The sequence below is a fragment of the Saccostrea echinata genome, unplaced genomic scaffold, assembly GCF_033153115.1.
Source record: "Saccostrea echinata isolate AGI-Se365-2 ecotype Australia unplaced genomic scaffold, CSIRO_AGI_Sech_v1 ptg000028l, whole genome shotgun sequence".
In the NCBI taxonomy this organism is placed as follows: domain Eukaryota; kingdom Metazoa; phylum Mollusca; class Bivalvia; order Ostreida; family Ostreidae; genus Saccostrea; species Saccostrea echinata.
Genome location: NW_026889777.1, coordinates 3,342,501 through 3,367,312, shown reverse-complemented (window position 1 = coordinate 3,367,312; position 24,812 = coordinate 3,342,501). Strand labels below are relative to the sequence as shown.

The window sequence follows — 24,812 nt, the reverse complement described above, 5'->3', positions numbered from 1 at the left end:
TGAGAAAGGAGTATTTTTCATTAGAATTTTTACCGGATAGATTTTCTAACTATTGAATTTTTTTAAAGTTAAAAGTAAAAGGAATAACATTTCAGGGACAGATCAAGGACATAAATAAAGACACAGTCAACTCTTACATGTGCATACTGATAGTAATAAATGGGAATCTTTCTTAAATATACTCAGTATCTATAGTAACCAGTACATATCCAATTTCATTAATTCTTAGGCTATTAAGGATTGAATGCCTTAATTAATTCTACATACAATCAGATTACATGGTAATGCTATTCAATTCTTAGCAAAGAAAGAGAGTAAAATGTATCCATTCCATGGATTAAGAGTATTTGAATTCTGTTCAAGTTTCATGAAACTATTTCAAATCTCTCTCTCTCTCTCTCTCTCTCTCTCTCTCTCTAATTAAAACAAATAAAAAGTAAACAATTGAACCTATTCTATTTTTCTCATAAATAATGTAAGGTATGTCCGATCAATCATAAGAAATTCCGTTTCTTATACAGTGCAGGAAACTAATTTTGTTACAGCATCGATGCTGATTTGAATGCTTCCTTTGCTTGCTGATTTGAATGCTTGCTTTGCTTGCTGATTTAATGCTAGTAATCCTTATCCTGATGCTGTTTTATAATTAGATCAATGCTACCGGAAGTAGCATCATGCTACCTGAAGTAGATAATGAATTTCAGCATTGCCGTTTAAAGCAATAAAAGTGCCTTTTACAATTATTTGAACATAATATCTCACTATGTATCAATAATGTGAATACTTTAACCAATATTCTTTCTTTCTTTTTTAATTTTTTACTGAATTAAAACTCATTGATTTTCTGATGCTAGTAGGATAATGCTGATTTTATCTAGGTCAATGCTGGTTTTATCCTTTGCTTGCTGATGCTGATCCTGGTAATGCTGTTTTTTAAATGCTGATGCTAGCTCGATCCTGATGCTACTAATGCTTATGCTGATGCTGGTTTATGTAACAAAATTAGTTCCCTGCACTGTATATGTTTTCTTTAGAATGAGTAAAGACGAATTCAAACATGGGTATCGGGTTGGTCCAATTTCTTTTGCTTTCCAAAAAACACCAGACAACGTTATCTCTAAGGAGACAATCTGTATAATAAACATAAAAATCTCGCATTCTTTAAAATTCTAAAGAATGTCTTTCTACTACACTGATTTTGTTTGCTGAATCTGGTTCAAGGATATTAAATGATATTTACCATGATATTATATACAGTCCCTCGCCCTAGAATATATAAAGAAATTTTTGTATGCATTTATCTGTATTGATCAAAATAAGCTGACCCTTTGAATATTTGAAAGAATACCGGATGTATTTGATAATGTTTTCTTGATTGTAATATAAAAATGTGAAAGCTTTAAGGTTGTACATTGCAAGTGTAGCTGTTCCTCTTTTCCGCATATCTACTCCGTAAATCCCGCTTTTCCAAAAAAAAAAAAAAAAAAAAAAATCATGAGTAAAGTGCAGACTAAGGCTTTGTAAAAGTAAGAAGGATGACGGCAGTTATGCAGGTTACCTTGGAAGACGCTATTTGTTTGTTTGTTGTTTAACGTATATCTCGAGAATTTTTTACTCCTATGGAAACGCCACCACTTTCCGATGGAGGGCTGCAAATTTTGACCAATACTCGACACTTATGGCAATTGAGCCGTAAGGGTTTTTTTTCGTGCCAACACTTACTGCGACATGAGACCTCGGTTTATATTGTCTCATCCGAAGGACCGGTCTCCACGTCCCACAGTGGGATTCGAACCCACTACGTAAGGATCAACTCCTTACTCCGAGACTCTAGAGCAGACGCTCTAACCACTGCGCCACGCAGGCGACTGGAAGACGTAACAAGTTGCTGTCCTTTAAAAAAGGACTGCAATACGTGGACCATATGCATGTGTTTCTAAACGAAATTCAAAGAAAATTTCTAGATTTAGTAATTTTACAAAGGTGTAATTGAATTTATTTATTTTTTACATGTATCTTGTAATTTTTATCGTTATTTAAGTCTGCTTAATTAGGCTGTAGTGATAAAAAAAATCATGACCTTGAAATGATATGAATATGAAATGTTGTATCACAATTGTAATGTAGCCTTTAAAATTAACAACAGAATGAAAAGAGGCTTCAGCGTGCAGGTATCGTAATGGTTGAATTTTAACTCCATTTTCAGATCCAAGGGGGGGGGGTTCCGGGTGTTGGAACCCCCTTTATTTTTGCAGAAAGAGGAAGGGACAGAGAGAATTTTTTTCTGTAATATAGATATTTTACGTCTAGTATTATCAATAAAATAAGTACTTCAATCTCTGCCCTTTCTGCTCTTTAAATTGAGTTTTTGCATGCTTATTACTTTCCTCCGTGTACCTTCACAACCCCGGCACCGGGCCTCGACCCCCTGCACGTAACATGAAAGAAATCATCGGAAGATTCCGGCGAACGTACGACTAAGCCATTTTTGGACCATCTTCTAAAGTAACTAACTTTAAGAAGTATGCATATTAAGAGAATATTTATCTCCTCTCATTATGGGGATATTTTAATCAATGATGAGAAAGGTTCAAAATGTCCCCGTAGTATGTGAGGGAGGGGGCTCACTTTTTCTTAAAATAATCTTTTGTTATTAAATTTTAATATATAAGTTTTGATTTGCATTGGAAGATCCTCCGCACTTTTTGTTGCGGGAAGGTTCAAGATACGGAAAATCAAACATTTAAAAGAAATCAAAATGTACCGAAAAGTAAGAAGTCCCCCCTCCGCCCCCGCCCCCCCCCCCCCCCCCCCCCCGAAATAGGATTTTACAGTGTGGTGCACAGGTTGTTATTTTTATTTTATTTATTTATTTATTTATTTTGCTTGTCAACTCTTTTTGGAGGTTGCCCCCTTTGAAAAACCGTTGCTACGGGCTTGAATTTAAGTGCCTGCGGTGTGACCTAGAACCCCCCCCCCCTTCAAAAATTGCTGGATCCGACCCTGTACTGGATCACTAGAGGGTCTCGAGATCGAAAGCGATGTTAGGTTATCGATTAGCTCGATCAATTTATAAACACACAAAAAAAAATAATTTTGTGTGTAATTACCTACAATCGTAACTTCTCGGCAAAACAACGTGTTTTTCCGAGATCGCCAGAAAGGTCTGAGAAAATGCGATTAACAGTCTCATCGCACGTGTGTACATGTAGACCTAGGCTATTTGGTCTTGCAAGCACACGTGTGTGCACTGTTTGTTAGTGTCGCTTAGACTGTTGACAGTATTTGCTACGGACATAAAGAACTATACACCTGTTTCATAACATGTGCATTTTTTTCTAGTGAAAATTGGAGTAAATTAAAAGTCGAATATCTTGGATATGGGATAATCCATATCTATTCTGGACGAGTTCATTGGTTATTCTGAAAGGTGGCACGTACAGGTTAACCTTTCGTTAACATTTTCTACATTGATCTGCCTACTTTGAGTGATTGTACTTTCATAGCAAAATTGTTAAATTTTATCCCCGATTGTATGGCCTATAGTTTTGTCATTTAAAAAATCGGGCTTTTCGATACATGTAACCCATAACGACTGGGACTTGACATCTATACTAGATTTTTTCGGAAGATATTCTATCATTGGAAAGATAGATGATACTCGTAAAGCACAGATCTGTAATACGCAGAATTTTTTTTTGGTGTTTCTCCCTCTCCGCCACATGAAAAAACGCTGCTAGAGGCCTTTATCAAGCTGTCTATCAAATTATTTTGCGAACCTTGATGCACAAAACTAATGCCGGTAAACATGATAAAGACTATCTTTTAAAACCTAATAGTTGAATTAAGTTTTTAATTCAACATGTTCAAGCTGTTAAGCTATCTACATATTAAGTTCCTCCTACTTATTCAAAATGTTTGTACCATAGAATTTAGTTTGTATATACGAATATATGTATAGAAGAGAAATTCGGATCTTGGTTACGCCAAAGAATACATAAATACGATGTACAGATTTTAGAGCGAGGTTTGCCCATGATTGGCATATTCTAATTCGAAAAGGGGGAATTGTTCTAAGGGCAAGTTATCTTTAGAGGCGAACTTTCTAGCATTCTCGCGCATGCGTAGCCTGACGTAAGCCCATGGCATCCGGTTTAACCACGCTTATATATTTTCTGCGTGGACCTCAGGCTCTACGCAATAACGTGAAGGATTAACCGTTTTACCCTGTGGTGGCATTTTTCTTTTGCATAGTTGGTCTGATAAGACTGATGTATCTTGGTATACGTACTTGTCTAGCAGATCGACACTGCATATCCATAAATGATCTGTTCACTTATAGACAAAGATAACACCCTTTTGTTTTTGTTTTTTACCCCAATTGACATTTTTTTTAATTCTGTGAAAGAATCATTGCATGGGGAAATGAATATAAAAAAAAATCGTAAACAATGTAAAATGTTCTTAGAAACTCAATCATTTTTTTTTTCTGCGTTTGCAAGATTTCTCTTTTCAAATTTCTCGTCAATTATACAAATTTTCGAAACTTAAACCCATATTTTACTCCCCCCCCCCCAAAGACGTCCTTTTGTGTTTGAAGTCTAAGAAACCTATTTTTTATTACATGAATTAAGGGCTGGCATTATGGTGGCGTTCACTGAATCAATTTGTCTAATACGAAAATCAGAATTCGGGAATTTATCTAACAACAAATAAGAACAAAGTAGTTTTTTCCTTCACAATAATTTTATGATAGCTACATTGATACTTTTGCCTTTATGAATAAGATCAAAAATGAAAGTATTCTAAAAGCCACAGTTAAAGCAGCCAAACATATCCAGTCAAAGAATAGGTTGTCCTGGAATAGAAAAAAAAAACGTTAATTGGTTAATGTTTTACTTATTAATTAAATGTATTTTTTTAAAACCTTTTTTGTGATTAGATTTCATTTGGGTTTTTACGTTATTTATAATGTTTATAATATTTAATATTCAACTACTATTTCAATGCTTACCGCTTCATATCCCAGATTCTCAATGACTAAGTTTCCATTTGAAATGCATGTTGCATTATTATTGCACCCTACAAAAATGGTATCGACAAATTATAAAATAGAATTAAGATTAAAATAAAAAATCAATTCCGAATTTATTTGGATAAATTTCATACATATTAAAGTAGGGGAAGAAAAGAAACTGAAATATAATCATAATGGGAACATACATATATTAAAGTATCTGAACATTTCAGTGAAATTTCATTTAAGTGAATTACATATGTAGTTATGAACACTGAATATATTGCTACATCTAAAATAAAGTAATCAATTTACTTAGAACACTAAAATAATAACTTCATTGTTGTTTATTTCTTAAATATTCTCATTATTTTAAAAACTTTGATCACTTATTGTTGCCCGATCCTACCCCCCCCCCCCCCCCCACCCTAAGTTTTGATGACTTATCATGATCCTGTTGTTCTTGAGAAAAGTTTAAAAAGGTGCAACAATTTTTTCACTAATTCGTAATTATTTCCATTTTAAAGAGGGTTTAAATTTTCATTTTTGAATAAATTTGTCCCCTTTATCAAAGAATGTTTTGTGGAAGTTTTGTTGTTGTCAGCCAAGTGGTTCTGGAGACGAAGTTGAAGTTGTGAAAAGTTTCTCATGTCAAAGATACAGAAAAACCTAAAATGCTAAAATACATAAACATTTCAGATATTAACACTTTACCACATTTAAAAAGGACAAATGAGCGACGGCAGGTGTACACCAAATACCCTTCCATCGACTTTACATGTTAACTTAAATTTTCCTTGATAGAATTTAACTGCTAATGAATTCATGCTCCCTTTTACCTTTTATTTATCTACTTTTATTTATTTGTTTTCAAAGATACGTGGTTACTTCGGTTGGGTTTAATAAAAATTAAATGGAAAAAAAAATAAATGTAATCTTATTTAAACAAAAAGATGTTGTTTACTCATTTTCTGTCATATGATCTATCAAAATGAAACGCTGATTTCAATCATCTCAACTTAATTAAAATAATACCTTGTATTAAAGCCTGTTCTTAATTTCAAACTGTTAAAATATCACTGAAAAACGTATTCCTTTTCATTCCTCATGTGCTTGCAAATTAAATTATATATTTCTAACGCAGTGATGTAATTTTATCAATAATATATTTCAAAAAAAAAAAGAAAAAAAGAAAGAAAAATCACACGAGTGAACTTAAAGAAAGGTTCACAAACCTATATGGTGAACGTTGGTCCATTGATTGACAGTCATTAACTCGTTGCTGTACATGAACCATGAGGAATATTTTAACCACAGAAAGTAATCAGGTACAGTCCTAATGCAGCAACCCAAGAAATATTTTAATTATAAAGTAATGATAATAGTTTGAATTCGATTCGAATCAAAAGAGGGAGTACTTACAAAGATTTGATTTAAAGGGAAATTATTCATACATAGAGGTATCAGTATTAAGAACTGAGAAGCTGTTTAAAGATTTCTGTTGATATCTAGAAGAAATTTTAAGCTTTTTAAAAAGACATTAAAACAAGCATTTAGATTTAAAATCTAAAATCATCTTGTGCCACTCCTTGTAACATGATAACTTTTTTACGGTGAACTGTTATTAAAGTGTCATATTTGACACCTCAGAATTTTTTTTACGTATCAACTTTCACAAGAAGAAAACATTTTTTTTTTTATTTTTTTTAAATAAATAAGTTGAAGAACCAAAAAAAAAAAAAAAAAAAAAAAACGCAAACACATTTGTTAAATTTTGAAATACCACGCGTTTACACTCTACCTGGTATTCAAGAAAAATCCACCATTCATCATCAGCGGCATTATTAATAGCGGGGCTATTGCTAAAGCTGCTGTAATTGATGGAGCACCGGCAGATATAACATATCCTGTAAAGATGTGATTTTTATTGCTTTTGTAAAGTTCATTTACTCTAAACCAAAAAAAGCTATCAAATAACGAATATACCAGAAATTTGAATATTACACGTATTACACGTAAATGTATGCAAATTTACAGGTCAAGCAAACGGGTATTGTGAATTTATAAGAAGCTTTCTCGATTAGATGTAACTGAACAATCAAGATAGAAACACTTCAAAAAAGCCTTTTTTATTTACCAAATCCTGCTGCAGTGTTTGCAACTAAAATAGCTATCCCTATAGCTGTGAAAAATTCTATCCCTGTATATACAAATCCTGAAAATATATTTTTAAAAAGGTATAGTATTCAATTAAATTTAAAAGTCTGAATATAATGAAATAAAACGAATGATATTTAAGTCATCAATATAATGTATGATAAACATACCGCTCATCCAGTAGAGAATAGACATGAATATGGTGGGAATTATGACCAGGAAGGGAATCTAGTGGAAAAAGAACTCATTAACGGGGAAAAAACTTATCAACAAAGTATCTGACAAGAAGCCAAATAAGCATGTTTCACAATATAAGATTTTTGTTAGAGTGTTTATTTTTTCAATGCACTATAAAATCAGTGTAATTTGACACGTTTAAAAAAAACCAACCTCCACTATAATTTTGCTTAGATAATACACATCTATTCTGTATAATTTACAGCCATATTCTCTTACAAACACGGGAACTTCACACGGAAAAACCTGAAAGAAACGCCACAGATCTTTAGTCCTTTTTTTTATTTAAGAAACCAGCAACAAGATTTTTCATTTTGGGCATTCTTTTTAAGGCAATGGTATATATCTATCTATCTATCTATCTATCTATCTATCTATCTATCTATCTATATCTATATATATATATATATATATATATATATATATATATATATATACATTTCCAATGTCTTTGTCCGAGATAAAATTACAAATTGTAAAAATACTTTATTTCTACATAAATCTACTGGTTCATCGATAGGCGCGGTTAAAAAAAAATCACGTGCGGGGCGGGACAAATAGAGACAGAAGCGGGGCTATTAGCACGGGAATTTGCAGAATCAGGAGCATGTAAATATAAGGAATAACTGTCTTATTTCTTAGATTCATGACGATGATCAATCGATTGGCTTGCGTGATAATTTTATGCATAAACGCCTTCGGCGTTTATGCAAATTATCACGCAAGCCACTCAATTGATCACATCATGAATCCAAAAAATAAGACAGTTATTCCTTATATATATATATATATATATATATATATATATATATATATATATATATATATATATATATATATATATATATATATATATATATATATTCACATACATTTAAAATTGGTAAAATTGTATCTAAGCTTAATGACACTATGGCAAAGAAAATGCATCCATTAATGTTCATGACGTCATCTTGCTTGTAATCATTGTCCGTCTTCAAATAAAAGAGTCCAAGTATAACGGCAAATAGCTAAAAATAAACAAAATAAAATGCATGTGCATGATTTAAAAATTATTATCAAGCTATATAATTACATGTAATAAGATTGTAAATTAGATTACAGCTTCTTTGAAAAATCAAAATAAGAATCTTTATGCATTATGGTCATGTTTAATTAAATTTTAATTTAGGTCAGGGATAATTCATTCTCATTAAAGGCTAAACAAGTCTATCCATAGGCAAATACATCATTATGGCACTTAATTTAAAGACATGATCTTGGAGTAAATAATAGTGTAAAAAAAGAACATAATTAGGAATCAAATGAATGAGTATTTGTAGGATGACCATGTTTTGACTAAATATATAACATGTTTCGGATTTCAGATGCCAGGTAGTCATTATCTGTTTTTCTCTTTTTTGGCAAAATTTATGTAATTTCGCTTTGCTTCAATGATATCATTTGATCGCCTTACAGATAAGTTATTACTTCTTAGGCCAAGGTAAGTCTCAAAACTTGCAGAATATCAGTATACATGTAACAGATGAGCTAGATCTTTTTTGAGTTGTGTGTGTGTTTGTGTGTGTGAGAGAGTGTGTGTGTGTGTATGTGTGTGTGCTCTTGTCCATTCATTTGAAAGTAGATGCATTAAGCATCTATTTTTAGATGTTGTTTTCTGGGATTCAAGTTTTTTCAACTTCTTATGTCTTTATTAACCCTAACTGCTTTAAACGTTTTTCAGCCTTCATTTCTTTAAAAAGTCATTAGGTTGATTGTTCATAATTCTGGCAGTGTTCAAGTACATGTACATGTAGGGGTCATCTTTCAAATCTCATGGAAGCGCAATATCTCTCTTTTTTCCAAAATCTATTATTCAATTCAGAGAGGGAATGACTATATTTTACTATTTTATTTTTTTTTAAATTCATTTAAGCAAAAACTAACATTGAATATTAACCACAGTTCCTGATTTTCTGGTTATTTAGAATAAAGGTAAAACATATTAAGCCATTGATTATAAGATTGTGAACATCCTTTTTTCATCCACCCAATACAGACTTTTTACGTACATGTATACATGTATATAACTGCAGAATGGTCTTCATAATATGACGCTTGATTTTCTCATTTCTTTAGATACTATGAGATACATGTACTTACTATGGCTTCCGCAAATTTGATTTTCACCAAGTTTGGGTTGCGAATATTAGTTATCCAACTTCTCCACAGAAGATGACGTAATTGTTTTAAAAAGGGTGCTTGGTATCTAAAAATATAAACCAAAACAGGGCATTTAGGGCAAGGAAAATATACACTAGCTGTAGAAGACAAAAACAGGGGAATTTTAAAATATGTTTTAAATAGTCGGAGCTTCATTTTGTTGAAGAAAGCTATGGTTGATTACTATTTGCTATTTTTAAATGTTAAATTAATTTATGCATTAATTATCTTTTTTAACATTCATATAATTTAATTTACACAAAATATCTTATTTTATGCAATTTTGACTAGTTTTCTTACCGCGGCAAGGTTTTTCCATCCTGTTAAAAACAATTTTTTCATCAGTAAAGATGAAGTATATACTTCAAACTATTATTATTTACAATGCAATTAACAAGGTATAAAAATTAAATAGCAAGTTCATGTATATACTGACAAGTTGAAAACTTTGAACATTAAACTTTAAATGGTAACACAATACAATATAAAAAAAATATGAACTTAAATGAATGAAATACATGCTAGAGGTAAATTTCTCAAAGACGAAGACCGTTTTTTATTCAAGGGTAGAAAGATTTGCTTTTTTAATCTAAAACTAGAGACTATAATACAACTCAAAAAACATTTTGCTATTTTGTTAACATCTATACCATGGTAAAGATTAGCAACTTACAAAGTAGGGAAAATTTAAAAATTAATTATTTACATATTTTAAGAATAACTACAAACCAGAAAATAGTCGATGCAAGCATTAGGAAATTCTCAGGAGCGACGTTCTTAATAAGGACATTGGCAAGGTTCCTGGTTATCGTATAGAGTTTTTCAAGAACTCTTGAGAAGGTTTAAATGTACTAAACAGGCTATATTCTGGATCGTTTAACCTACCAATCCAACCTTCTTTTTTAGATTTTGTCAAATCAGTGTTTTTACAATTCTCCATGCATTTCCTATGTAAAATGTAAAATGTTGATAAAAGGGACCAACATAATTTTTCACCATAATATTTTTCCAAAATCCACTTATTTCATACAGTTTTTGTATTATATACATTATTGTATCTTCATTTCCTATGACTTCTAGATATTTTGGCTGAAAATGTATATATAGAAACAAGACATGGATATACTGGCACAGATCATTACAATCGGATCACCTCGCCCTAGAGTTTAGCGTGCGACGGAAAAGGGCGAGGTGATCCGATTGCGATCATTATTTTTGAGTTGCTTCCCTTAACAGCTAAAATTAATCAAGAGACTACTTTTCTTTCTTGCTGTATAGATGATTCTACCGTTGAAGGAAGTATACGTGCTTTTGTTTACCTCTGTAACATACGCTTTATTGGTTTCCACCGCTTAGAGAAATCTATACGGGAGATCACTCTCAATCACTATTTTATAAATGAAAAAAAAACATGTATTAAACCTTTTTTCTCCGGAAAACCCTTACTTGCCAATGTCCTTAAGCTAGCCATTTATCTGATAATTATTATAATAAGCAAATAGTATCGGGACAGAGGGCATAGGTGCCAAAGTGATAAAATAGAAACAAGTGTGGTACATGTATTGCTTATTCTACAGATCAAATGAAATATCTTAATTTCAATTATTTTTTTTCCACAAAATATTTCAAAACCCTTTAATTAATATGATGAATTATTGTTTTCGACAAAATGCTCGTATTTTCAAAAATACTCGAGGATACCTTTGCAGCCGTTTTGAAAATATGAAATATGGAGATGAGGAGCAGTAATCGTGCTAAAAAAGTTAAATTCAAGAAAAGGATCAAAGAGCAGATCAAACAAAGACCACCCAAAAACACTACAGGTGGGATCAAGTGCCATGGAAAAATAAGCATTCCCTATCCAATGGTCACTCCCCGCCTGAGTCCTTCGTTTTTATTGGAAAATAAAGGTATTCGTTGACAATTTAATGTGATTATAATGGCCAAACAATTTGAATTATAAACATCAGTCAACATTTGACCTAACGATAGTCATAAATATGAACAAGGTCATTTTTAATTGACCATTCAATTTGCAAAACGTTCACTTAACATGGCCTTTTTTGTAAGGTGTCTGGCTTAGTTTAAATATTATTCTTAAGTTCAATGTACTCTGGCTTAATAAATCATATGGGAGACAAAAACAGTAAAAATGTGCAGGTGATAATGGTAAACTGATACATATATATGTGAAATTGACAATGAAATCATCACTTTATCACAAAGAGTAGCGAAACAGATGTATCATATACTGTAGTGTATGCTGTAAAAAGTCTTACACTGGAATGTGATGATGGATATTCTGAATTGTAAAACTGCAGTTCCTTTGCTTTTTCAAACTCGCTGCGTAATTTCTACGTAAGGAAAATTAAGAAAAATATATAATTATTAATCAAGGATTCTGAAAACTGCAGATGTGCATGTAATTATCATGTTGAGTTGTTCCATATCGTACAATAACAAAATGGATTGAAAAATTATTCCCTGCATATCCTTTAACAAAAATCTTTTTCTATACAGTCATGATCAATAATTAAAAGTAAACATGTCGAAAAAAAAAAAATTAAGATTCTTACATGAATCTTTGCATGACATGTCTGTTCGTGTCCAGGGACCATTGCCAGAGTCAGAATGAAATGGTCTGCAGGGTTGTAGTTTAAAGGGCAAGGGTAACCATGTCTGTAAATAAAATATATATAAATACAATGCAGAAACAGAACAATTAATTGAAAAAGTCATATCGTGAGGAGAGAGGAGAAAGAAAATAACATAGGCCGTGTGGATGTACATATATTTGGAGTCCGTACGCTCAGTACTGCACTGTTTACTTTTTAAAAGTAATTTATCAGGTGAGAGGAAAAAAAATCAGGAAAAAGGGTATTTTTGTGCATTATTTTAATTTAACTTTCTCTGATATGAGAATATAGTAAGAGTAATTTAATCTAGTAATGAAAAGAAAATGGGTAAGAAATTTAAAAAAAGTGACTGTTCGAGTCATTTTTACCTCTGTAGGAACTTATTTCCCTTACCTTTTGAAAAAATCCAAAGCGTACATTGTATAACCTGTAAAGACACAATGTCCTTCAGCCAGTAGGTAAATCCTGAAAAATAAAAGAAACTAGGGATTGTTAAACCCTGTACGAGTATAAAATACTGCGCATACCTAAAAAGTATACACAATGTATTGAGTTCCAGGCGTATAAATATCCTTGAAACATGAACATATTGATTAAATTAAGTTATAAATATTTTGTATACATACTCGTCAAAAAGAGCGAATACTTCCGAAGAGGGCTGATGAATGGTGCACAAAACTGTGTGACCTTTATGCACTAGCATCTTCAAGCTCTGAATAACGCTTGATGCCATGAAAGAATCTAAACCCGAAGTCGGTTCGTCACAGAACATCAATGGTGGATTCGTCAATAGCTTTTTAAAAAAGCAATCAATTATATTTAAAAAAACACACACAAAAGAAATGATAAATGAGATATTACAGGTAATTGCCAGTACCAACTTAGGCTTTTACCATTTAAAAACAGTATTTTCATCAGTTGGAGGATCAAAAGTATTTATCATACAGAATGTTACCACGAAACAAGACACACCCAAGAGTTTTAAATACACATGTAAGTTACAATTTAAAAAAATAGCCCTTGATCGAACAATCCCTTTTTCTCTCTTTATAAAATAATATCTTTATTTAGATAGTAAATGTACTTTTTCAGTCTATCATTACAAAATTCTTCATTTCAGTTTACCACTGTAACGCTTGCAAGGAAATGCAATTTGACGAAAAGATAATTTCTATTCATTGATTTATATATACCTCTGCGGCGAAAGACAACCTTTTTCTTTCCCCTCCTGATATTCTTTTATTAGAATATGGCATGTCTATAACTGAGTCGGCACATTTTGACAGTCCAAGCTATTAAAAAACCAATGGTTTTTATGCATTAATGCATTTCCCGTGTAATCTGAGTGCAACACATGAAATATTTTTAATCACAATGTTTGGTTAAGTGCTTTTATTTATTCTAATAAACGAGTATGCATGTCATCTAATTCAAGATTTTATTTTACAAATTTTACAATAGCAAAATAACTGATTAAAAATGCATGTACATGATATATGGAGATAACGAACAGAATACAAGCTCAAAGTCCATTCAACACATACAAATCGGAAGCACAGCTAACACGGACCTCCAAAAATCAGAGGAGGGATCAAGTGCCATGGAGGAGTGAGCATCCCCTGCCGACCGATCACACCCGCCGTGTGCTCCTTGTCATGATCGGGAAAAACAAAAAAAAACCCATAGACAATTCAGTGTGTAAATACTAGTAATGGCCTAACATTTAGTATGAAAAATGTCAGTCAGCATTTGACTTAATGATAGGTTGTATTTGCTGACAAGGTCATTGTATCGATCATAAAACTTGCCAAATGATGACTTCAAACGAGACTTGATATCCTTGTTTAATTAACTTGTTTATCAATAGCTTGTCTCGTTTTAAAAATTGTTCATACGTAGAGCATGCTATTGCGTATCGAATCAACTGGGAGACAAACACCTATATGCAGGTGATAAGGGTATATTGCTGCATACGCAGGTAGGTTAAGGCTTCCCGTAGAATATCACAGTGCACTCTGTGCCTTCACATCTCTGAACTACCAAAATATGACGTCATAATGGAAAATGACGTCAAGTCACTGCAAACTTGAGGTGTTTTTACGGGGAGAGTGTCATGAACTTTACACTTTATTTCAAACTGCATGTAAAATGCTAGATTGCTATTGCAAAATTCACGGGTCGTTAAAGGTTTTTTAAATCGTATATGTCCGAATATTTTAATAATACACCGCTTACATGTACCTACCCTTGATTGAAATTCAGCATGTTCAAAATGCTTATGAAAAATATACTTTTGAAATGTACTCTGTTTTATACCCGTGGTTGGAGGTAGAATTTATTTTGTGTGTATAAATGAGTCTGGCGCAGGTGATTAATGAGGATTAATCTGAGAATTTTTGTGGAAATCTGTAATTATAAGAAGAGATTGTTCTCTAACTGAATCTTGCTTGGGAAAAATGTGTGTTGGCTTTGTTTTAATACAGATTACGATACTGTGTGGAAAATACCCTCAAGTTTGTAGGTAAGTTGAATTTCTCATGAAAAATTTGTATCTAAGTAATACTATGACCTTTCCCAAGCACATTTCGGATACACAAGGATACGATGGGTTTATTTATATAATAAAATGTTAATAATTATTGTGTTAATCAGCTGCGCCGAAGCGATTTATATGAAACACTTCAAAAAATTATAATTGACCGTCACGTGATCAGCAAAGTCATGTGATATCATAACAAATATGTTAATATATAGCCGAGGAAACCCTCTATATAAATTGGAAGTATTTAAGTTCAATACTTATAAATTAAAACCAAAACCGACCTCGCAATGACATATTATGTTTTGAGCGCATTTTAAAGCTTCAGGAAGCCTTAACATAGCTGCGTAAGTAAGGGAAGTTGGTGGTTGAAAAATTGAAGCCATCACATGTATTATAAAGCTTTGTTGTTAGGTAACCATCGAAGTCTTTTTCTAATAAAATATTTAGATATGAAACAGATGTGTCAGGCTCTGTGATATCTTGTATTTCAAGCTCACTGGATATGTTGAGTCGACATATGAATGGAAATAAGTATTGCTAATTGATCATACGTCGTCGATTATATTTACATGTGAATGTCGAGCTGAAGGCCACAGCAAGTGATTTTGTCTTCTCATGTAGAAGTTGTTGAATAAGTTCTGTTTCAAAAATAGGTCTGCTACATGTACCATGTTATAAACGATCTATTTCATATTTAGGTTTACAAAAGATGTTTTTATTTGATAATGATAGAAGCTATACCTCAAATATGACCTCTTCTACTTTTCTTTCTCGAGTTTTAACATCTGCGTCCATTTGTAAATAGGCCTATGAAAAAATATAATGATGTATGTGTTATTATAAGGCTTTTCTATCTAACCACTTTAACCACTTAAACTTTTGGCACGCATGGTCATATATTTTGATGAAACTCTGCCTATTACTATGAAATCACTGATTTTTGATTGATTGATTGATTGTATGTTGTTTTACGTCCCATTCGAGAATTTTTCACTCATATAGAGACGTCACCATATACCGGTGAAGGGCTTCAAATTTTGACCTTTACTCGGCACTCAGGGCCATTGAGCAGTGAGGGATCTTTATCATGCCAACGCCTGCAGTGACACGGGGCCTCGGTTTTTAAGGTCTCATCCAAAGGACCCGCAACTTTCACTTCAAAGCGCCGAGCGCATGGCGAAGGAACAGTTGCTACCCATTTTTTATCGACTTAGGTCAGTCGCGGCCGAGATTCGAACTCACGACCTCCCGATCACGGAGTGAGCGCTCTATCGACTGAGCTACCGTGAACGGTCACTGATTTTTGAGGGGTTTAATTTTCGTCGTTTTCACAGTATGAAGAGACCTACGTGTTCACCGCGAAATGTGAAATTTCATATACATAACTACTCAACAACTATTTATCTATGAAATCAAATCCCCACGAAACCAGTTTTTCGTTTAGCCATAAAAATTTGACCGCACAAAAATATGTAATTTTACAGTACTAGAAAATGACACAAGCAACACATGATATCAAACAAAATTTGGTTGCTATGTGTCTTAGCTGCATCGTCAATTCTTGTTCGCCGGCAACTGACTGTTTTTCAGCCAAGCGCCCAGCATTATAATTTAAAGTCACCGGTCTTTCGGATGAGACTTTAAAACCGAGGACCCTCGTCACAGTAGGCATTGGCACGATAAAGAACCTCACAGCTCAATGGCCATTCTTGCCGAGTAAAGGTCTAAATTTGAAGCCCTTCATTGGCATACGGTGACGTCTCTATATCAGTGAAAAAATACAAACACAAAAAAGCAATTAAATAGCTAATCTTGTCATACACATACATGTAGTTTAAGACGAAAACTGGATTACACTGTAATTGCTACACTGTTTTTTAACCATTGAAAATATATGCCAGTGGAGTAAAGTGATAATTTTTCGCTGCTTTAGGTATGTTTTTTTTAATTTTATTTGATGAAGTTTGATGAAGAAATCCACACATTTACCATGGTTAGCAAGAGGGAAAATGATCAATTTTGTTAACTTCATAGCAATATTTAACCCGAAGTGGTATCTTCCTGCATCCATTTAGATGCTATTCTATATTGAAAGACACGTAGGTCTTTCATAAATATCATTTTTAGACAAATTCTGTCTTTATAATATCCATAATAATGCTATGTTGTAAACAATAAATTTGAACTATTTGAAAGTGAAAATTAAGGCCACGCTATTGCCTTTAATAATTGCTCTCCATTTATATACTAGTATAGAAATGTGTTCTATTAAAATATAGGATCAAATAAAAATGTACAGAAAGTAAATTCCTTTCCGGTATAAAAGCCAAAGCAATCATTGCTAAAATGAGAAATATGATATGTTTCACTTAAAATATGTTACAACGATCTTTCTCTACATTTTTGGTTGTATTTTGAACAGTCTATATATATATATATATATATATATATATATATATATATATATATATATATATATATATATATATATATATATATATATATATATATATATAAAGCACAATTAACAACAACTCTTAAACTAACATAATTGCCCTAAGTGAAGAAATATTAATATAGAAAGCACAAAGAAATTCACTTATATTAATATTTCTTCACTTAGGGCAGTTATGTTAGTTTAAGAGTTGTTGTAAATTGTGCTTGATAAATAAAATTAATTTCATTACAACGTGTATTGGTAACGATCCTCTAATAAAACTAATGTTCAAATAACTGTATCTCACTTCTTTTCTCAATGACCGTGTAGTGTAGGGCAGCGCTGTGAGAATTCCATCGGCATCGAAAGCAAGGTCCGTGATCGGGAGGTCGTGAGTTCGAATCTCGGCCGCGACTGACCTAAGTCGATAAAAAATGGGTAGCAACTGTTCCTTCGCCATGCGCTCGGCGCTTTGAAGTGAAAGTTGCGGGTCCTTTGGATGAGGCCTTAAAACCGAGGCCCCGTGTCACTGCAGGCGTTGGCATGATAAAGATCCCTCACTGCTCAATGGCCCTGAGTGCCGAGTAAAGGTCAAAATTTGAAGCCCTTCACCGGTATATGGTGACGTCTCTATATGAGTGAAAAATTCTCGAATGAGACGTAAAACAACATACAATCAATCAATCAATCAAAAATCAGTGATTTCATAGTAATAGGCAGAGTTTCATCAAAATATATGACCATGCGTGCCAAAAGTTTAAGTGGTTAAAGTGGTTAGATAGAAAAGCCTTATAATATCATTATATTGCTAGGAGACAGATTCCGTAGGTCGAGAGTTCAACCCCGGGCTAGGGCGGAAGTGGGTATCCTTATAAAAGTGAATTTCTTTGTGCTTTCTATATATATATATATATATATATATATATATATATATATATATATGACATATGGCTTTAGGAGACCAAGGAGGATATATTTTCTGGCTTAGGGAGACCTCTGGATTAAGGCGACCTTTTTCGGTCTCCCTATTATTTTGACCTCATCAGTATTGCAAATGTCTTTTTATAGATAAATAAACAGTCTGCCATTAAATATTATTAATCTTTAACTCTGTTATTTAACATTCAAAAGTTGTCTAATTTCTATCATCTTCCCTAAAAAAGAAAAGAATTTATAACCTACGTATAATTTCAAAGGATAATTTTTCTGCATTTTGGAGACCATGAAAAACATGCAATTAAACAAAAAATCTAGCATATATATTTTTTCCGCTTTTGATTTGTTCAAATGAGTGTTTCTTTAACTTAGTTTTCCATGTTTTATGTTAAAAACCTAAAAAGGAAAAATATTGTAAATTTATGAACCATGTTTTGAATTCTTAGCAAGTGCTTTCCGTCATTTGTTCCGAATGCCATCGGAATGCCCCTTCAGTTTTCAGAAAATGACCTCTGAACACCATGGATGTTGAGAAATTTGGGTAAGTAACTAAAATGATACAGTAATAAGTTGTAATTAAGAAAACACAAGACAAACATTCGTTTGTTTTTTGTTTTGTTTTTTTTTTCCTAGTAATTTAGCTTTCAAGAGAAAAAGTATGATTTTAAATAATCGTTAGACTATAGTTCGCTTCCTGAAGGAAATTCGAAATAAAGTTAAATGATAGGCCCCTATATTTTTTAATTCTTTTATGCAAGTCCACAAACAAATTAAATATTTAAAGATTAGGCCGAACGTTGAAAAAATAGTCTCGCAAGTTGACGCAGCTATTTCGAGCTTAAAAATTTTAATTAAACTTTCTGTAAACATCATGCAGGACATGATCATCATGATATAGTATAAATGAAACAGACCCTGTAAGAAAAAAAATAGCTGTAATTAATTTAATAATTGTTTATTAATATAATGTGGTCCTCTGCTAATAGAATATAATATATGCTGTAAAAAAAATCTGAATCAGGGTGAAGCAGATTTGATACAATACATGGCTGAAGGAACGGGGGGGGGGGGGGGGGGCAGGCCCCCTGTAATTTTGCTGAAATTTAGGTATACTATAGAAAACATTGCTCCTTTATGCTTGGGCCCCCTCAATAATAACCTCTGATGATGTATTTTTCTTTTGCTTAATAAAAAATTTTTGGTTTGTAGCCTCCCCCAACCTGAAACTGAAAAATGTTGTTTGGTTGTGCTCACCCCCCCCCCTTTCCAACTAAATTACGTACGGGCCTATTCGCCATCCCTGAGGTTTTCTTTCACCAAAGAAAGATTAATTGGTAACAGTTCTGATATACATAGCAATATTTACGGAAGGGAATATTCTCGTTTAATTATGAAGATGTGACAGTAACTCAGTCAAAGCCACAGTGAGTGTAACATTTATTTAATATTATTGTTAATGTTTACAAATAGTGAAATACTGTTACTGTGAAATTTTAATGGATATATAGAAAATATAAAAGTACAACCATTTATTGTAAATCACATACATGAAAAGCTTCTTTTTTTCAAGCAATTGGAAATTCTTCATTTTTTCATGAAATTATTTTATTTCGTATGTATGATAATTTATTTCGTATTTTAATTCAGTCAACAAATCATTGTCGCAGCCCAGTTCCCTTCTTTATTTTCAGCAGTTCAGTGACAGAGATAAAATGATCATTTGAGGTTTATACCCCCCCCCCCTCTCCCCACCAAATGAAACTGAAAAATGTTTGGTTTTGGTCCCCTTCAACTGAAATTGATTCCTACTTACCATGCTTACAGGCTTAACTATGAAGATGTGACAGGGAGTGTAATAACAATAATTGTTCAGACGGATACATTTTAAGCTGATATACGTATCAAATTTTAATGGATAGATAGAAATTAATAAATAATTACAACCATTTATTATAAACTACATAAAGATAATTTTTCAAGCAATTTGAAATTCTTCATTTTTTATAATAATATTTTATTTCGTATATATGTTTATAGGTTTATTCGTATCAACAAATCTGTGTACGAGTTAATAACGCAGCCTGGTTCCCTGCATTTTCAGTGACAGAGAACCAGAATAAGATTGTAGGGAAACAAGCCTTGTAAGTTGTTACAAGGTTTGAGGTTTGTTTATTTTATATTTTAATTTACACTTTTTAAAAATTATTATTATTATGCAAAAATCTGTATGCAGATGAATATTTACATTTTAATGTTATAAACTTGTCGTTTTGTGGTTCATATTTGCGGTGACTGTCCCACGTGTGTTTACCTGTTTACATTCACCTATTGACCTAGAGTCTTCAAAATATACCTTCTGTAATCATGACTGTTGTAATCTTGTTTTTATGTTAGTTTACCGTATGTAACTTGACTGTTGTATAGATTTATAGCGATCACTGCAAGCTTTTAATATTTAGGTGAAGAGAAATTTCAGACTATCAATCACAGGCACTTGTTTCATATACGGTGCACCCCTACTTATTTTTACCACAAGGTATCCAACTCAATTTCAGGCACCCCCGCTTCAAGCTCGTATTTTGTTCATGTATCATTATCAATCATTAACCTACTTTAAAATGACATCGTTCGCTTCAAGAGACTTTTTTCTTGTCAAATAAATCGTTTCAGACGTCTCTGGTCGAGTCTCTTTATTGTAAAGCACTCATTTATTCCACGAAAATTACCTCGATACATTTTAAGACTTTAGATGGGATACAACTTCCAGTTGGGGGTAGAATAAAACCAGAGACTTCCAAGTATTCCATTCCGAGGTCTCTGGTTTTATCCTTCATTTATCACCCCAACCGCAGATTTGTATCGAAAATTACCTTGATACATTTTAAGACTTTAGATGGGATACAAATTTCATTTTTTTCACAGGTCACGAGGTTTCAACTTAAAAAATAAAAATTCTAACCGTTAAGATATGTTGGAAATTTTAGCTTGATCATGTTGATGTGTTGATAATTTGCCAAATTATTATGTAACTAGATGCTGTCATGAGACAGTAATACCCGCACTATGGTGTTTGCCTCTAAATGCACACTCCTTCATATTGGGCTTACCAAGGAAAAAGTCCAAATAATTCTATAATTTACACAGTACATGTATTCGTCAAATCGAGCATAAAATGCTCAGGTACCATGTGACCCATGAACCTCTTATACGCATTTCATATACTTAATTCATTACTAGTCTGAAATATCAGAATTTAATTAATGTTGTAAATTAGGTTTTAATAAAAAGGGGGGGATATAAATTTTTGGCCCATAATTGGAACTTTTTAAATTTATCTTCTCAACAACAAATAATATTATTTTAGTACAAAGCGTTTTTGATGAATTTATCAAAATGTGCAAACTTTTTTTTGTATTTGATTAGGCAAAAACCTCCTTGAAAAGCCATACCCAATCAATTTATATGTGTCCCCCCCCCCCCAATACACACACACACAATTTGCCTGTTTTTGGAAATAGGCCTAGATGGCAAAGTTATGTTAAAACATCGTTTGTTATGATAATTTAAAATTTGTTCTTGTACTGTACATGTATGTGAACACCTTTTTGAAAATTTCTACATCACATTGGGCTTGCGTCACCTTACCAGTACTAGTACTAGTTTTACCATTATCATTTTTAGATTGCACATGCCATGTGACATGGTGCAGTGTTACATGTATATCAGTGGAAATTAATTCATTTTGTGTTTTAATTGGATTATATTTCATGAAGTTGACAGGACCTATGACAGTCGGTAAGTACAAGTTTAAGTATAGATTGGGGTAAAATAAACCGAAATGCAAATGGTTAGGTTAAAGTTTAAAAAGGATCAAAGATCATCGGCAATCTCCTATGCAGAGTTGTCGTTCGTTTCTCTCTCAGACACTGAATGTATGAGCCGATCGTAGAGAGTGGATCATCGATGCCACAATAGACGAATTTCACATTCTGAAGAGTTATCTCCCGTTGTCGACCTTACATTCAGTTACAGGCATAGATCCGGGAATTTTTTTCCGGGGGGGGGGGGGGGGTCCACACTTCGGTCCAAAAAAATTCCAGCCCAGAATTTCCTGAGGAGCAAAAAAAAAGAAAGAAACAAAAACAAACAAACAAAATAAAAACAATGATGGTGAGGTCCATGTTTTTAAAGGGGGAGGGCATCCAAAGTCATTTTTTATTTGCTTCTGTAAATCAGTATATAGTCCTATTTAAATAACTCTGCAAATTCCAGGGGGGGGGGGGTTCCAATCTCCCTAGCCGCTCCCTGTCCCTGAAATGACAAATGATCATGCGACTCCTAAATAGTAGAAAATTTTTCCATTTGACTATACATAATTTTGTTTCTTGTGTTATTATGTTATGTACATCTAATGGTTTAAGGTTATGAACCCTTGAGGTCATCCCCACTCTTTTGTTCATAATATGACTACATCAAATTAAATAGAAGTGCATCAATGATAAGATTACTTGACATTTCATTCATGAATTTGGGTCAACCTAGAATTAGGAATGAAAATCATTCAAAGAGATGGACCATTAAACTATTTGTATGTATTCACATTTTTTTTATGTCAAACCAAAGTATTAGACTAGTTTGCATACATGAACAAACTGGGGTCTGGGAAGGGGAAGGGGCAAGGGGAAGGAGTTATCTCTTTACGTCTTAATTAATTGTTGAAAATTCCTAAAATGAATGTTAACCTCAAATCCGACTTGTACGTCTTCATTATTTTTGAGTGGTGGTGTCTCCGTATGAGTGAAAAATTCCCAAGAGGGACATTTAACAACAAACAAACATTAATGACTTAAAAAACACAATATACATGTACATGTTTATTAGTCAATGGATATACTTCTGATCATATCTCTAGTTCTCCCTTGAATCAGAAATGATGATATAAATATTTTAAGAATGATTAAGAGTTGAAAAGGTTGTGCATTTTAAAATTCACTAAGCTCTGTGGTTGAATTAGCTATACCAGTTTAGCTTATTTTGCTACTCAAAGCACCTTGATTAACTATTTTTAATCATACTGTTTTCTGAAATGTGAAGTTTTTTCAACATGGATACAAGTCATACCTTTTCAGCTTCTGAAAACAATTAATGCATGAAAAAAAAACTGCTTTTCAAATACTGTAACTCTTTCCAAGTACTTGTGATCATCAGTTTTTAGCTCACTTGAGTTTTTCTGGTTTTCTGATCACATTTTGTTTGTCATCCATCTGTCCGCCTGTAAACTTTTCACATTTTTGTCTTCTTCACTAGAACCGCCGGGCCAATTTCAACCAACCCTGCCACAAAGCATCTTTGGGTAAAGGGGATTCAAGTTTGTTCAAGTGAAGGGTCACACCCTCTTTCAAGGGGGGATAATCAAGAATTAGTGAAAATTTGGTGGTATCATTTTAAAAAAGTCTTATCAAGAACCACTGACTGGGCCCAAAAAGTTGAAACTTTCTTTACATAGACAGTGTAGCTTCAAATTTGTTAAAATTATGACCCACTAGGGTAGGATGGGGCCACATATGGGGATCCAATGATTTACATAGAAAAATGCAGGGGATTTTTTCCATCATAAATCTTCTTCTCATGAATAGCAAGGGCATTATTGTCATCCATTTTCGCGAAAGGGACCTAGGGGACATTAAATCTCATTTGTCTGTCAGTCTGTCCGTTTGTCAGTCTGTCCGTCTGTCACAATAAATTTAACCTTGGTCATAACTTCTGAATAATAAGAGATAGGGATTTCATATTTCACATGTACATTACCTACAAGAACTTTCTAAACATACCATGATTTTTGAACCCATGACCTTGACCTTGAAGTTTGACCTACTTTTCAAAAAATTTAACATTATTTCAAATGATCATTTTGAAAGAGAAAAGATAGGGCGTTCATATTATACATGTATATTACCCGTGACAAGACCTTTCTAAATATATCATGACTTTTGACTCTGTGACATTGACCTTGAAGTTTAACCTACTTTTCAAAAATGTTATATTTCCTTATAACTTTTGATTGAGAAGAGATAGGACTTTTATATTTGACATGTACATTACCTGTAACAAGATGTTTCCAAGCATGCTATGATTTTTTACCCCTTGACCTTGATGTTTTACCTAATTTTCAAAAATTTTAACTTTGGTGATTACTTTTGAATGACATATGATAGGGCGTGCATATTTGAAACAATATGTCATAAATAATGGCATCCCATCCACTAGGACACGGAAAGCAGGGGACCACAATTCTTTGAATTTGCTTGTTAGTCATTTTGATATGGAAACATCCTCATATAGTGTAGATTCAAGTTTTTTATGCCCTGCCATGAATATGGCCGAGGCATATAGTGTTTGTCATGTCCGACTTCAATAAAACGTCATATGCTGATACATACTGATGTAAGCTTTTCAACTGCATCAAAATTTTTGACCTTGAATTTTCCTTTGACCTTGACCTTACTTTTCTTAAATTAGTGTCTAGATCAGTTTTGAATAAACAATTCAAGATGTATTTATCAAACTTCATATGCTGATATAATTATACTGCTGAGAGATATCAATTGCATCAACTTTTTTGACCTTGACTTTTCCTTTGACCTTGAC

General features: G+C 32.8%; 1 protein-coding gene and 1 long non-coding RNA gene across 2 annotated transcripts in view; one reads left to right on the top strand and one right to left on the bottom strand.

The window, feature by feature from the left end:
• Window positions 1-4,756: 4,756 nt before the first annotated feature.
• LOC133193909 (protein white-like) overlaps window positions 4,757-24,812 on the bottom strand; it is a 47,115-nt gene continuing 27,059 nt past the window's right edge. The window contains exons 5-20 of the mRNA XM_061329821.1: window positions 15,533-15,598; window positions 13,443-13,541; window positions 12,876-13,042; window positions 12,643-12,714; window positions 12,190-12,292; window positions 11,893-11,967; window positions 9,914-9,933; window positions 9,554-9,659; window positions 8,284-8,421; window positions 7,565-7,657; window positions 7,345-7,402; window positions 7,155-7,232; window positions 6,819-6,924; window positions 6,253-6,353; window positions 5,015-5,082; window positions 4,757-4,858 (exon numbers count right to left, since the gene is read on the bottom strand). Coding sequence (XP_061185805.1) covers window positions 4,757-4,858; window positions 5,015-5,082; window positions 6,253-6,353; window positions 6,819-6,924; window positions 7,155-7,232; window positions 7,345-7,402; window positions 7,565-7,657; window positions 8,284-8,421; window positions 9,554-9,659; window positions 9,914-9,933; window positions 11,893-11,967; window positions 12,190-12,292; window positions 12,643-12,714; window positions 12,876-13,042; window positions 13,443-13,541; window positions 15,533-15,598 — 1,452 coding nt within the window. The remainder of the gene's footprint in view (window positions 4,859-5,014; window positions 5,083-6,252; window positions 6,354-6,818; window positions 6,925-7,154; window positions 7,233-7,344; window positions 7,403-7,564; window positions 7,658-8,283; window positions 8,422-9,553; window positions 9,660-9,913; window positions 9,934-11,892; window positions 11,968-12,189; window positions 12,293-12,642; window positions 12,715-12,875; window positions 13,043-13,442; window positions 13,542-15,532; window positions 15,599-24,812) is intronic.
• LOC133194032 (uncharacterized) overlaps window positions 20,207-24,812 on the top strand; it is a 23,921-nt gene continuing 19,315 nt past the window's right edge. The window contains exon 1 of the long non-coding RNA XR_009722033.1: window positions 20,207-20,327. This is a non-coding gene — a long non-coding RNA (uncharacterized LOC133194032). The remainder of the gene's footprint in view (window positions 20,328-24,812) is intronic.